Genomic DNA, 14,981 nt, shown 5'->3' with positions numbered 1-14,981 from the left:
GTTCATACTGTAGTATCTGTTTCAGTCTTTGCAGGTGAAATTGGACAGATTCTGAAGGTTCTACCACCCTTCAGTATTTGGCTAACCTTCCCTGATTAAACGGCCAAAACATGCATGTGACGCCAGAGTTCTGAACCACTTTAAAGCCTTTTTAAACAGACTTGTTTGTTTGGACTTGTGCTGTTTCTCCTGATCTGGGTTTTGGGAAGCTTTGTAACCTCTTTGTTTCTTTCATGTGACCTCGCCTCGGTCCAGCCCTGGGCGGTGTGCCGTCTCCGTTTGACTGCTACCTGTGCAACCGTGGCCTGAAGACGCTGCACCTGCGAATGGAGAGACACTTCAAAAACGCTTTGGCCGCTGCCAAGTTTTTGGAGGCGGACCCTCGGGTGGAGCGTGTCATCTTCCCAGGTAATGTCCTAGTCCCACTTTAACATATCAGTCATGTTTAAAAAAGACCTGTTGATGCCAAATGGAACCAAAGGCTGTGTGTCCGTCCTGTCCCTACCTGTCCCACTGTCCTAGACTTCCTCGTACATAGCTGACTGTTTGATTTCTAGTTGGACCCATCTTCTGATTCCATATATTGATCTTGTCCAACTCTAAACCAGGGGTGTCAAACTCATTTTACTTCAGGGGTCCACATTCAGCTAAATTTGATCTGCAGTGGGCCGAACCAGTAAAATAATAACATAATAATATATAAATAATGTCAACTCCAAAAATTTCTCTATGTTTTAGAGTAATAAAAGTAGAATAAACAATGAAAATGTTTACATCTACAAACTCTCATTTCAAACAATGTGAATAACATGAACAAACTGAAACAATAAGTGTAATTTTAACACTATTCTGCTTCAGTTTATCGTTTCCACATGTTCATTATAACTTACAGATCACAGCGGGTCTACAAATACACAAAAACATTTACCATCAGGCAGAATATTGGTAACATTGTACTTACTTCTCTTTAAACATTTCAGGATGTTCATATTTGTTCAGGTTATTCACATTTTTTTTTGAAATTATATTTTGTTTTAGTGTAAGTACATGAAAATATTTACATTTACTAAAAGAAAAAATTTGGGTTTGTAAGTATTTATAGATTATTATGATAGTATTTTACTGGTCCTGCCCACTAGATATTGAATTGGTCTGAATGTGGAACCTGAACTAAAAGGATTGCTAATATCTTCAGTGTAATTTTTGCATTTCACAAATTCATCCGAAGGGCCGAACTGGACCCTTTGGATTTGGCCCCCGGGCCACATGTTTGGCACCTGTGGTCTCCAAACCTCCAGATGTTGAACTCAGCTCCATCTGACATCACCTTCAACCACCAATATTTCCTCCAAATCCCATCAAAGCTCTGATGCAGTTGGATCCACTTCTATATCATTCATACATATAATAGTGAAATAGTGCCTTTAATCCGTCTCCAGCTCCACAGAATGACCAAACATGACCTTTGACCTGAACTCATTTGAATATCATGGTGGAAAATCCAGTCCAATCATTAGGTTGGACTTTTCAAATCTAAAAGAACGTTCTTGTCCACCTTGGAGATTCTGTGGGTGTAAATCTGTTCAACACACTATATTTATCCATCAAATATATCAGCTGTAGAATCTACGAGGAGGGACAGATGTTCAATTTGATGGACAACTAAGAAGGTTGAACACTGATCCATTCCATGTAGAAGTGAATGAAACATCCAACTGATCACCTAAACATGTCTGATTTACTCATGTTTGTTGTTCTTCTGATCAGAAGGATTAGTTGGGAACCTTTTGTTCCCATCCATGATCATCCACCTATTTATAAAATAAATCTGATGTGGGTCAAACAGATAGGAGCCCAGAACATGTCCTATGTCCAAATAGAAAAGCATCTGAAACCAATGGGTTATTTTCATGGTTTTATGTGCATTTCACATGTTTCATATCAGAAAATATTTATAGAAAACAGCAAAAATTCAGCAACTTTCAATTTTGAAAAAGTTTTTCTACTCACCGTTAGTTATTTTTGTTCCTTTGGGAAAAGAGTGAGCATTTAACTTGTGTGATTGACCAGCTGTTTGTGGGATCTTCTCAGATATTCTGATGAAGGCAGTTTTAAATGGACAAGAGCAGCAGAATGCTTTCATAAACAGAAGTAGAAGTAGAACAATGTGCTTCAGACTGAAACCACTGGATGGATTTCCAGTGAATCTGGGACATTTGTGGCTCCTCGAGTCCTTCTGTTGTAATGTTGATCCTATGACTTTTCTTCTGGTGCCCTCTGGAGGTCAAACTGTGTAAAATGATGATTTTAAAACCAAACTACAAGCACTCGGAGAGCGCAGACCTCCGCCAAGGCAGATGAGTGCCCCCCCACTCCTGATCACCACCAAAATTTAATTATTTGTTCCTTGTGCCAGTATCAACATTTCCTGAAATTTTCATCCAAATCTGTCCCTAACTTTTTGAGTGATCTTGCACACAGACAAACAGACAAACCAACGCTGACGAAAACAGAACCTCCTTGGCGGAGGTAATAAATATGGCAGTAGGTCAACCTCAGCAGTACTCTGTAAACAAATGTGCGTACTAGAGGCTAAACTCAGTAAATAATAATAAATATGTAAATAATAGCTGTCGATTCCAACACCATTCGATGGGGGTGGGACCTTTCGGTGTGGAGTTTACATGTTCTCCCCGTGTCTGCGTGGGTTCTCTCTGGCTCCTCCCACCATCCAAACACATGCACTGATAGGTTAATTGGTTAATGTAAATCACCCATAGGTGTGAATGTGACAGTGGTGGTTTGTCTCTATATCAGTGGTTCCCAGCCTTTTATGGCTCATGACCCCATTTTAACATCACAAATTTCTGGTGACCCCAGACATTCAAAACAGAGACTTTTTTTTTGGCTAAAATTAATTTGTTTTTGATCATGTAATAGTTTGCTATACTATGTTGCAAATAAATGTTAATTTCAACATTTAGACTATTTAATGTAAATTTTTATTTGTAAGTTTTAATTTTTTAATTTCCTTTTTTTTTTTTTTATAAGTTATTACAAATTTCAGGTTACCCCAGACATTCAAAACAGAGCCTTTTTTTTTGGCTAAAATTAATTTGTTTTTGATCATTTACTATAATATGTTGCAAATAAACATTAATTTTAGATGATATTCGGGCTATATAATGTACATTTTTATTAGTAAGTTTTTATTTTTTAAATTTTTTATCAATTACTAGAAATTTCAGGCAACCCCATTTAAATTCCAGGTGACCCCACGTGAGGTCCCGACCCCAGGGTTGAAAAACACTGCATTAAAGCTCTACCTACCGATGTGGCATTTCTCACAGCACTTAGTAAAAGTTTGAACATGAACAACCCGCCTCCCTCCAAAGCCCCGCCCGCTCATCCCAAGTCGTCAGAAATGGACGCATGGTCAGAGCCCCGTTCGGCACTGTTTGACGCAGGGGGTACCCCTTCTGCGTCGGATTTGGACGCGGAGGGCAGCCTGATAGAACTGCATGTAAATCCCCCAGTGTCATTGAGCTCTGACGCTTTCCTCTTACCTGATGCGCGTGACGGAAGCGGAGGTGGAAGTGGAGGTTCGGTCCACTTCAGCGTGTCCGTAGACCCCTCCCTCAGTAATCAGATCCATCATCCACCTGCCGCGGCCCCTGTTCCATCAGTAGACCCTGAATTTAAGGGTCTGGTCTGTGCAGCGCTGGGTCAGTGTCTTCAGCTGATGAGGTGCCCAGCACGCGCACTGTGAACGCGCGGCCTCCGCGAATTTTCCGTGGACATTTGAGGTTTCATAGTCCATACATTTATCATCTTACATAATCGTACATTGTGTGACACCAAGTACATGTACCTGAATCAGTACTGCGGTCATAAAAGCTGAGCTTCCTGCAGACCTGTCTGTTTAGTCCAGTACATCCGACTTCCGGACTTTTATCTCCATCCTTCATTCATCAGACTCCTGTTTGTTCCCCTTAGTTGTTGTTTCTGTTCATAAATCCGTTTTTTTTCCTTCCACATGTGCATTTGAGTTTTATCCATACACATCATAGACAGTAGACTGTGGTCAGTGACAGGAGGAGCAGCGTGAGTGAAGCGTCAGATTCAGAGGGACACATATCAGATGCGGAGCGCAATAATGGATCAGATGCTGGACGGCCGTAATGGATGATTGACAGGAGGCTCAGCCAGGTTCGACCAATTATTTCATTCGGACCGACTAAAATGATTGGTCAGGCTTTTATCAGAACTATATGAGAATTAAACATTTTTGAGTTTCAAAACCTGGTGGAATTCTTTTATATTTTAGTTTGACACACATTTATTAGGAGCATTTTAAGATGACAAAAGAAAAGTGTAAAAATGCCACATCATACGGTATAGCTTTAACAGCTCCCAGTCCCCTTTTTAAGTTGGTTGGTACAGTCTGTTCTTTCTCAAACTGATAAAATCTTTTGCCACAAACATCTTAAACCAGTGTACACATCAGAATGAAAGGGTTAACCCAGTGGTTCCCAACCTTTTTTGGCTCACGACTCCATTTTAACATCACAAATTTCTGGTGACCCCAGACATTCAAAACGGAGACTTTTTTTTTTGTTTACTGGGGTCAGTCCACGGTCTACTGTAAATGCACTGTGGATCAGCTGGTTCTGGGCCCTAGTTTTGGACCCTGGTTGTCAGTGATGATGAAACCATGTGTATTTGTTTCAGGTAAAACAGCGCTGATCCCCTCCACCCTGGATGTCAGGATCCTCCATTTGTGTCCACATGTCAGTGTTCATGGACCACTTGTTCTTTGGTAGCTCGTACAGATCCATGTCCAGTCCAACTGTCCTTCATTTAATTTCATATTTCACATTTTCCTGCTCTGGCTGTGTTTACTGCTATACTCCGTCATGTTGAGCAGGTTGGTTTAAGACACTCAGTCTGACTTAAAGGGGCGTGGCCTGGGGGGAAGTGACATACATGCATACCCTCTGTTGGACACACTGATTAATCCAGGTGTGTCTACTACTTCTTGCTGTGACTACTGATTAATTAGGCACACCTGGATTAATCAGTGTGTCCAATAATGAAAGACAGGAAATAAAGGACCCACCTGAAGTTCAGGAAGTAGTGGGGCTGTGCATAGAACCCACTGCAGTGAATTCAGTTCCACTTCCTGTGGGGTGGAGTCAATTCAAATTAATTTATTGTTTTGAATTAAATTCAGAGTTTTATTCAACCCTGTTTCACAGAGCTCCCTCACCTGCCACCTGGCCCCACCCACAGAGGGCGGGGCTTTCTCCTTCCCACTCTCACATCTAGTTGACCTTTAGATGTGTTTTCACTTGTGTTGGTGTCCAGCTCTTTGGGTTTGTGACCTCCACCAGGAGGTATTGTGATCAGTTTGCTTTGTGTGTTTGCATGTGTGTTTGTTAGCAAGATAACTCAAAAAGTTATGGATGGATTTTCATGAAATTTTCAGGAAATGTTGATACTGGCACAAGGAAGAGATGATTACATTTTGGTGGTGATCGGGGGGGAACTGTCTTGGTGGAGGTCTGCGCTCTCCGAGTGCTTTTCTTGTTTTAAATGTGCTCTAGGCTTAAACCTGACCTTGGCCTTCAGTCTGTTTGGTTCATAGTCCTATGTTTGTAGGGTGGGTAAATGTTTGTTTTGTTTTTTTTATTTGAACAATGAGTAATCGAACAGTATATATACATAATAGTATACATCAATAAAGAATAGAAGAAATTTCACAATATATTTTCCATTTCAAATATACAGAAACACATGTAAGTAAAGAATAAATAAATAAATAAATAAAAATATATGTTTTTTTTTTTTTTTTTTAAATGCTTGAATAATTAAATAGAAATTAGATAAATTAAATAAGATTATACACTTGACGTAGTTTTTTGATTTTATTTGCTTTAGAATTTATAACTTTCTTTAAATTGTATAAATAATTGGAGAAAAGGGCTTTAAAAACAATGTTTGGATGCTGGTGTGCAAATTTAGTGCAATGAATGTGAAATCTGGCAAAAAGTAACTAAAAGGTTGATAATATATTTTTTTCTGGATTTATTTTTATCAATTTGTGAAGGGCCAAATAAAATATGTTGAAAGTTCAATTTACATGAAGGGTCAATTGTGGTGTTTTATCAAATTATTTAAATCAATCCAAAATACATGTGTGTAGGTGCAATCCCAAAAATAAATGACATAATTTTTTTCCTCTGCGTAGCTGCAAAAAGAACAAAGAGTATCAATATTTTTCTTATATTTTACCAGATAGGTCTTCACCGGATAACATCTATGGATCAATTTAAAAGTAACCTCTCGTACCTTATTAGTAATAATAAATCTCTTTGGCAACATCCAAGTGTTTTTGCAATGGATGGGTAAATGTTTGGAAGTTCCCTGTAGGTGCATCGACAGGTCATTATTGTGTTTTTTTTGTTCCAATGTAGGCCTGCCCTCTCACCCTCAACATGAGCTGATGAAGAGACAATGCACTGGATGTCCTGGAATGATCACCTTCTACATTAAAGGGAAGTTGGAGCACGCCTCCGCTTTCCTCAAAGGCCTCAAAGTAATTTGAAACAGCTGATACACTAATGGCCTTATTTTTCCATTTCTTTTGCTGCGGAAACTGAATTTCCATCTTTTTTTTTTTTTTTTCCGTTTGAATTTCAGATGTTTGCAGTAGCAGAGAGTCTGGGTGGTTATGAAAGTTTAGCAGAACATCCGTAAGTATCCCTGCAGAACTCGTCTGTAACTTCAACCCTCAAAGACCTGGACGGTAGTTCTAAAATACATGTTCAACCTCGGATCCTGTCGATATAGATAAATAAATCAGGGTGAATTCAGTTTATCTGTGAAAAACCAGATAGAACTTCAGTCACTGAAAAAGTCGATGTACTTTGACAAATGGCCGTGGTTTTAGTCACATGTTCTAAAGTTAAATTAATGATATATTTAAATGGGAAAGAGTCCGGTTTATATCTGTGTTCTCTGTTTGGAACCTTTGACTGAGCTTTGAACGTCCACATAGTAAAGTGAATGTAGGAATGTACCTCGAGTTTCCTTCAAAATTCAGATGATGAGATGATAAATGGGTGGAATTCAGTTAATGTAGATTCAATACAAGGTTCTAATAGTTTTAGATTTTTCATTCTAGTTTAGTTTTATTTAGTTTTGACTCTTTTTTTTTTTTCCTCTAATTCAGTTAGTTTTAATTCATTTTTAGAGCAGGTTTGCTAGTTTTTATTAGTTTAAATTTTTTTCTAAATGCTTAGTTTTAGTTTAGTTCTAGTATTAGTTTTAGTTTTGTCCTATCTTTTGTCTTCGTCTCCATCATATTCAAATAAATCCCAGACAGGACTCTGCTGCTTTCTCCCAACTTTAGTCTCCATGTTTCCAGGTAGAGTGGGGACCAGAAGACGACTGGAAACCACAAGTGACAGACTGTTAAATATCATATGGTGCCAGCAGATAAAATTGCTAGAGCAAAATAAATCACTTTCGTATCAGTCTGACGTTGACAAAGATGAAAGCGAAGGGAATTTTATCCATAATTTTTTTCAGTTTTAGTTAGTTTTGTAAACACACAATACAATTTCAGTTAGTCATCGTTTTTTTCTTTTATAGTTTTTATTTATTTCAGTTAACAAAAATGTTTTTTCAGTTCTAGTTTTCATCATTTCGTTAACGATAATAACCTTGATTCAATATAGAGGAAAATTCATTTGGACGTCAGAAACAGCAAAGTAATGTTTAACTGGTTAACACGTCATAGGTCAGTCACCGACCTGCTGTCTGAACGTAGCCGTAGATGTCTGCGAGGGTTAATGTACTACAGGGTGTATCAGAAAAAAGTAGACTCTCAGAACCAAACAACATAAAACCAAAATGCAAAGACATTTAGTAAATCTGCTCATATGTGTTTTTTTTCCATGGAATTGTCCTTTGACACCAGTGTCCTGGGTCCGTTTTCCTGCTTCAGTGAACAGCGCTCATTTGAATTGTGCAAAATAAAAGACTTCTGCGCATGGAAGTGGAAGGGTTTATAGGAGATCTGGACCATGGAGGACAAGTTCCATTGGTCTTAAAACAGGACAAAAATAGTGACATGAACCCCCTACCATCCATACAGATTTCTTTTTTTTTTTTTAAGTTTTTATTGAAATTTTATGAACACATAATTGACAAAAACAACAAAAATCAAACAAACAAACCTTGCTAGGGTTCACCATATGACACTACATTCACATTATTCAGTCCTTCCTCCATTCCGGGTTCTGTAATTAGTCCATTTATTCCATTTTTTTTGTCCATTTGTGCTTCTTGTAGTCGCAGTTTGAGTTATTTTTTCCATGGTATATATTCCTTCAATAATTGCGATCCACTGGTCCTGTGTTGGTGCTTCTGTCCTTCCCCAGTTCCTTGTAACAGCTTTTTTGCAGCCACTAAAAGTACCTTAACCAAGTATATGTGGTTTCCCACCACATTTCCATCAGATAAGTTACACAAAAGCAGAACATCAACGCACAGTGGAATCTCATCCCCCATTATTTGTTGTAACACTCCACACACCATTTCCCAAAACACAGTTATTTTATCACATTTTGAAAGACGTGTGTGAGCTACATCATATTCTCCACATTCCCTCTCTATATTATTATTATTATTATTATTATTATTATTATTATTATTAGAAGACCAGTGGGACTTGTCCTCCATGGTCCAGATCTCCTATAAACCCTTACACTTCCATGCACACAAGACTTTTATTTTGCACAATTCAAATAAGCGTTGTTCACTGAAGCATGGTAACTGACCCAGGACACTGGTGTCAATCAAAGGACAATTCCATGGAAAATAAACACATATGAGCAGATTTACTTAATGTTTTCATGTTTTGTTTTTTTGTTTTTTTTCTGAGAGTCTACTTTTTTTCTGATACACCCTGTATAAGTGAAGCTGTTCCATTAAATGACCACATGGGGTCAGCAGTTCTTAAGGAGACGTTCTTCATGTTCTCCCAGCATGCACCTTGTTTCCATCATGCCTCAGGTTTTCAAACACCAGGGTATTTTTCCTGATGTCTTCTTGTCCACTGGGCTGTGTCATGATCCTAGGGCGATAATGACCCATGCATCAGTGCCAGAGCAGGAGAGGAAGGCCCTGGGGATCAGCGACACACTGATCCGTCTGTCTGTGGGACTGGAGGACGAGGAGGACGTCATCCAGGACCTGGACCAGGCCCTGGCGGCTGCAGTGAGTATCAGCCCCAATGAAAAGACTGGGAGAAGCCATACAAGTGAATTTAGATCACTGGTGTTAAACATGCGGCTCACCAAAGGGTCCAATCTGGCCCGTAGGATGAATTTGTCAAATGCAAAAATTACACTGAAGCTGTTAACAATCATTAGTGTAAAAATCATGTTATTTCAGTTTAGAGATGAACAACCAGCCACTGTCACATTCACACCTATGGGCGATTTAACCCTTTCATGCACAGTGGTCACTCCAGTGGACAGCTATTCTACAGCTGTTCTCTTGTTACCTCCGCCAAGGAGGTTATGTTTTTGCCAGGGTTTGTTTGTTTGTTTGTCTGTTTGTTTGTCTGTCCGTTAGTGTGCAACATAACTCAAAAAGTTATGGACAGATTTGGATGAAATTTTCAGGGTTTGTTGGAAATGGGATAAGGAAGAAATTATTAAATTTTGGTGGTGATCGGGGGTGGGGGGGCCCACGGGGGGGCCCACTGATCAGCCTTGGCGGAGGTCTGCGCTCTCCGAGTGCTTCTAGTATATTCATGGATTTTTGTTGTTCTTTTCATTGTTGTTTTTTTTGTTTGTTTTTTTAGACGTATCTTTTCTAAAGTTTTAAGACACTCCATATCTTTTCTGACATGAATTGGTATCATTTTGTAGCTCTCCTGAGCATAAACCCCCAGAATCACAAATCCTCCCCATAGTTTTCACACAATTTATCAGTAAATACATGTTTCTGTGCATCAAAAATTAAATGTGTGGTGTCCAGCTGAGTGCACATTTTTGCCACTTTATAAAAAAATAGGTTCATAAGAAATTGTTTTCATTATTATTATTTTTTTAATGTATTTTTTTACATTTTTAAAATTATTTTTATTTTATTTATTTATCTTTTTTTTTTTTTTTTCAGAAGAAAATCTTTAATCGCATTGTTCTTTTCATGCCTAAAGAGGAATAAAAACACTCAGGAAAAAAAATTTGATTAAGGTTCTCATAATTCGTGCATGAAAGGCTTAAATTAACCAGTGAACCTATTAGTGCATGTGATACAAGAGAAACTATTTTTCAGATAAAACACATTTTATATCATTTTGCATTATATTTAATACATAAATCAACATGTAACACGATCAAAAGGACACAAAAATTACACACTATTTATTTATTTTTTTTAATATCTCTTTATTCTCTCACAGGTGCATTTTGGGAATTGAACTAATTATTGAAGGCAGAGTGTTTGACAAAAATGACCACTGTTGCAAAATCATTCATGATTTATATGTGTTTAACTGGGCAGGTTCTGTATGTAACACCAGTGGACACGATGGGTTCCACACCAAACCTGGAATGAGACTGAGATTGATGAAAAACCCACATGTGTGGATTAGAAAAACCACTAGGATCTAAACATTGAACACAGTGTCTTTATTTAGAGTCTATAGAAGACCATTTACACACGTTTTCACATCTAATGCACTGACACCTAGAGAGATTTAATGTCCATATTTGGGTCCTATTTTTGGACCCAATATTTGATTATAAATTCATTAATTATGAGATGGCTCAGAGCAAGAGGATAATTTTTGTGCATTTATGTGAGGTCCTCATTCGGTCCATCCTGGGGGGAAATATGTCTACATTTACCTTTTTATTATTGGGTCTAAAAAGATGGAAAAGTGACAGATACTAAAATAAACCCAGTTTCAGAGAAGAACCCACAGATAAATACAGCTCTGTGTCATCTGCTATGCTGTATATACTATACATTTGTATATAAAATTTAGTATATTTTGTAAAGTGTATATAAACCCGTGGGGAACCCTGGGTTCTAGATCCTCTAATCCAGTTCATTCCTTTCCTTTCTTGGTAAATTCCACTTGTATTTTCAGTTGAATAACCTCTCAGCTGACATGTCTGTTTCTGCACAGGAAATCTGACACCATGGCAACGTGGTCCTACTGTTGATCTGTTGCTAGGTAACCCACCTCTATGATTCTGGGCAAGGCTGTTGTATTACAAAATGACTAATATGTCCCAAAATACTGGTCCTATCAACTTACTGTTTTCACTAGTCTGTTTGTTGACCATAAATACATAAATATGCCAAAACTGCAGCAGTCAGCTCTGTACGGAGTTAGTGTGATACCTGAGAGACACACACACACACACACACACACACACACACACACACACACAGTCCACTTCCCTTTTCGAATATAGATTCCATTATTTTTGCTTCCCATTCCTTTATTAGACATTTGCGTATGTTGTTATTCCAGCCTTTGTCCAAACCTCCAGTCACAGAGGCGATTATTTACAGCCAGAGTCCAGAGAAAAGGGGAAAATTCCTGTTTCCTCATTTAATTCAAATATGTTAAAAGGTGATGAATGGAATCTGTGCCCTATAGTAAAAAACCCCATTGTGTTCTGCAGCTTTAATACGAATGCACCAGGCTTTGGTTTATCGCTCTAAGCCTTGGAGGGGGCGTTTGATGGGGTTCAGTGTGCATTAACCAAATACAGTGTTCTGCTTTTGGATGACTCACCACTAATTCCCCACCACTTGGAATTTGAGTTTCCAAAAAGCCTTTTAGGCCATCATACTGGGGCAGTATCCTGTCCACCACACCTCCACTCTAGGATTCATGTTTCTATGGAACCCTCTGCTGTCCATCTGGAGCAAATGGAAATGAAATGGAGACACATCTGTCTAATGAGTCCATGTGGTTCTGGGAAAAGGCCCGTCTGATCGCTGAGCTGTGGAAGTGTCTGGGACAGCAGGTTAAACTGGGGCAGGCGCTCCAGTCTTTACTGGAGTCCAGACCTGACTGAGGATGAAGCGGTGGAACCTGCATCTGTGTGTGGATGATGGGGTTGTGTCGTGTCATTGACCTGCGGGGAATATTTGTTTTAACAAAGACCTTTGGCTTTCTGCAAGTGAGAATGATAATGTGTATATGAGTGCTTCTCTGAAACTGGGTTTATTTTAGTATCTGTCACTGTTCCATCTTTTTAGACCCAATAATAAAAGGTAAATGTAGACATATTTCCCCTCATGATAGATCTAATGATGACCTCAGAGAAATGTAAAAAACATTGTTCTTGCTCTGATCCATCCCATAATTAATGAATTTTGAATCAAATACTGGGTCCAAAAATAGGACCTAAATATGGACATTAAATCTCCCTAGGTGTCAGTGCATTAGATGTGAAAACGTGTGTGAATGGTCTTCTATAGACTCTAAATAAAGACACTGTGTTAAATGTGTGGATCCTAGTGGTTTTTCTAATCCACACATGTGGGTTTTTCATCAATCTCAGTCTCATTCCAGGTTTGGTGTGGGACCCATCGTGTCCACTGGTGTTACATACAGAACCTGCCCAGTTAAACGCATTTAAATCGCGAATGATTTTGCAACAGTGGCCATTTTTGTCAAACAATATATTAGTCAAACAAATAATTAGTTCAATTCACAAAATGCACCTGTGAGAGAATAGATACTCAAAAAAACAGCGTGTCATTTTCGTGTCCTTTTGACCGTGTTACATGTGGATTTATGTATTAAATATAACGTAAAATGATATAAAAATGTGTTTTATCTGAAAAATAGTTTCTCTTTTATCTCAGCAAGTATTTATTTTTAAAATGGACCCAAAGTGCTTCCAAACCTGCTTCAGAACATCAGTCTACATCTGGTTTGAATTTTAGCCCCATGTCGTGTTTTTAGGACCAGTTTCAGAGAAGAACCTAATTGTCTGATTTGAAGCGCTTTGACGTTCCTCTGTTGTCTCCAAGCTGTAGGTTTGACAAAAAGCTGTCAATAAAACGATAATAGTAATGATTGTATTAAAAATATCAAATCACAAAGTATTTTTGTATCATATTGTGTCTTATATATATTTTTTTCTCCTTTTGCTTCTTTTTTTTCCTATCAATAGCATCCAAAGAAGAACTGAAATGTCTTCATGTCTCGTCCCGGAGGCTGAGGTCAGATCAGTGGAATTGGAAATGAAGAACGGAGACATTTGGTACCTCAGTTCAGTGAATGAACAGCAAAGAGTCACCTATCAGGGAACAAGTCTTCAATTAAAGAGTTTTGATAATCTTTTTTGCATATTTTACTAGAGCATCGGTTGTAATTTATCTTTTTTTTTTTTTTTTTTTTGATTTGTTTTTTATGTTTCTATGTTTTGTTTTAATTTAGTTTGGTTTGAAGGGCTTCAGTAAAGGCAAATGAAACACTGTCCTATTCACACAGCTGAAGTACTGCAGGAAAAAACAAAAATAATCACAACATCATCACTCAATGTTCTGTATTCTCGCTTTAAATACTTACGCCGCATTTTAGTTTAACGCACAGAATCTGCATTCCGGATCGGAAAAAAAGTACTGATCACTGAATCGACAAAAGGTTTCGTCTGGAAACTGTATCGACCATTTGCCCCATTGCCTTCTTCTAACATATGGATGTACTGAGTCATGCTCTTTCGAATATTCTGTAGACTACCGAAACTCAGGCTGAGTTTTTGGCGCCACCTGCTGTACAAAAGTCGGCAGTTTTCTGTCTCGGGGCCGTCGACATCTGATACTATTTTAAGAATATAATTATACCGCAAAGAACACATTGTACACTGTTCAAATCTCATGAACTGAAATGGTTTTATTTAGCTGCAAAAGCACAAGAAAAAAACCCCAAAATATGTGTAGAAGCCAATAATGTAATAACGGCCGATAACATAATGAATTTGCTAATTTTATAATGTAGTAAGCCAATAATGTAATATCTGGCCAACAATGTATTAAAAGTCCTGAACCGATAACGAAATAGTTTTTGGTCAATAATGTTATAACTTATTGACTGGTTGTTACGTTATTGGCCGGGTTAAAAAAATTCTTTGCAAATGTAATAACTGAGCCAATAATGTAATAAGTTAAAACGTTATCGGTTCAGGACTTTTATTACGTTATTGGCTTATTACATTTTAAAAATGGCAAATTAATTACGCTATCAGCTGTTATTACGTTATCAGTTATTTCATTATTGGCTTCTGCAGTATGGATTAAAGGATGGTCTGTTTGTCTGAGTCTGGAGATTTTAAAGCCCGAAAAAGAAAAAGTTTCAATGGTATTAAAAATGCAAATTAAAAAAAAGTTAACTGTGATATTAAAATATGTGTTGCAATTAAAAGTTCTTGTAAAAACTTGTTTAAAATGGATCAAGTTTGTCATATTTACACTGTTTAACCCTTAAAAACCCAAACATCCACTGTTGACCAAAAGCATCTGCTGACGTTGATCCTCTAATCCTATCAATCCATGTCAATAACTGGTGTAAAATACAGTTCTTCATCTTTTCATGGTCATCAGATACGACCATATTTGGACGTTCAGAGGCTCCGTAGTTACCGTAGAAACGCTGTCATCTTCTCCAACATTGATTCACCAGTAAAACCCATGGAGTTGGATCAGTGACAGTGGATGGACACACTGGGTTTATGTTCAGTTAATGATAGACTGGACTGAAAAAGACACTTTTTTTCTGTTTTGATATAACCTTTGACTTTTCTCTGAGCTTTAAGGACCGTTTACATGATCAGTAAAATAAACAGGAAAGTAAACAATTTTCACTGGGAAAAAATGGAAAATTCAGAGGATAAAATTATAATAAATTGTGATAAGTCACTTAGGAAAGGTTG

General features: G+C 37.8%; 1 protein-coding gene across 2 annotated transcripts in view; it reads left to right on the top strand.

Annotated features, from left to right (window-relative positions):
• The window catches only part of cth (cystathionase (cystathionine gamma-lyase)), a 28,637-nt gene extending 14,144 nt beyond the window's left edge, over positions 1 to 14,493 (top strand). The window contains exons 8-13 of one of the 2 annotated variants that reach the window (XR_003935254.1): positions 256 to 408; positions 6,477 to 6,598; positions 6,703 to 6,755; positions 9,147 to 9,285; positions 13,224 to 13,986; positions 14,340 to 14,493. Coding sequence is in view for 1 of the 2 variants with exons in the window: in XM_030132400.1 (XP_029988260.1) it covers positions 256 to 408; positions 6,477 to 6,598; positions 6,703 to 6,755; positions 9,147 to 9,285; positions 13,224 to 13,241 (485 nt within the window). In the remaining variant the exon portion in view is untranslated. Of the gene's footprint in view, positions 1 to 255; positions 409 to 6,476; positions 6,599 to 6,702; positions 6,756 to 9,146; positions 9,286 to 13,223 lie in introns of both variants that reach the window. The other variant, XM_030132400.1, reaches the window with a different exon arrangement.
• Positions 14,494 to 14,981: the final 488 nt, after the last annotated feature.

Source organism: Sphaeramia orbicularis, chromosome 4 (assembly GCF_902148855.1).
Source record: "Sphaeramia orbicularis chromosome 4, fSphaOr1.1, whole genome shotgun sequence".
Lineage (NCBI taxonomy): Eukaryota > Metazoa > Chordata > Actinopteri > Kurtiformes > Apogonidae > Sphaeramia > Sphaeramia orbicularis.
Note: the sequence above shows the minus strand (reverse complement) of the source record. Positions and strands in the feature narration are given on the sequence as shown.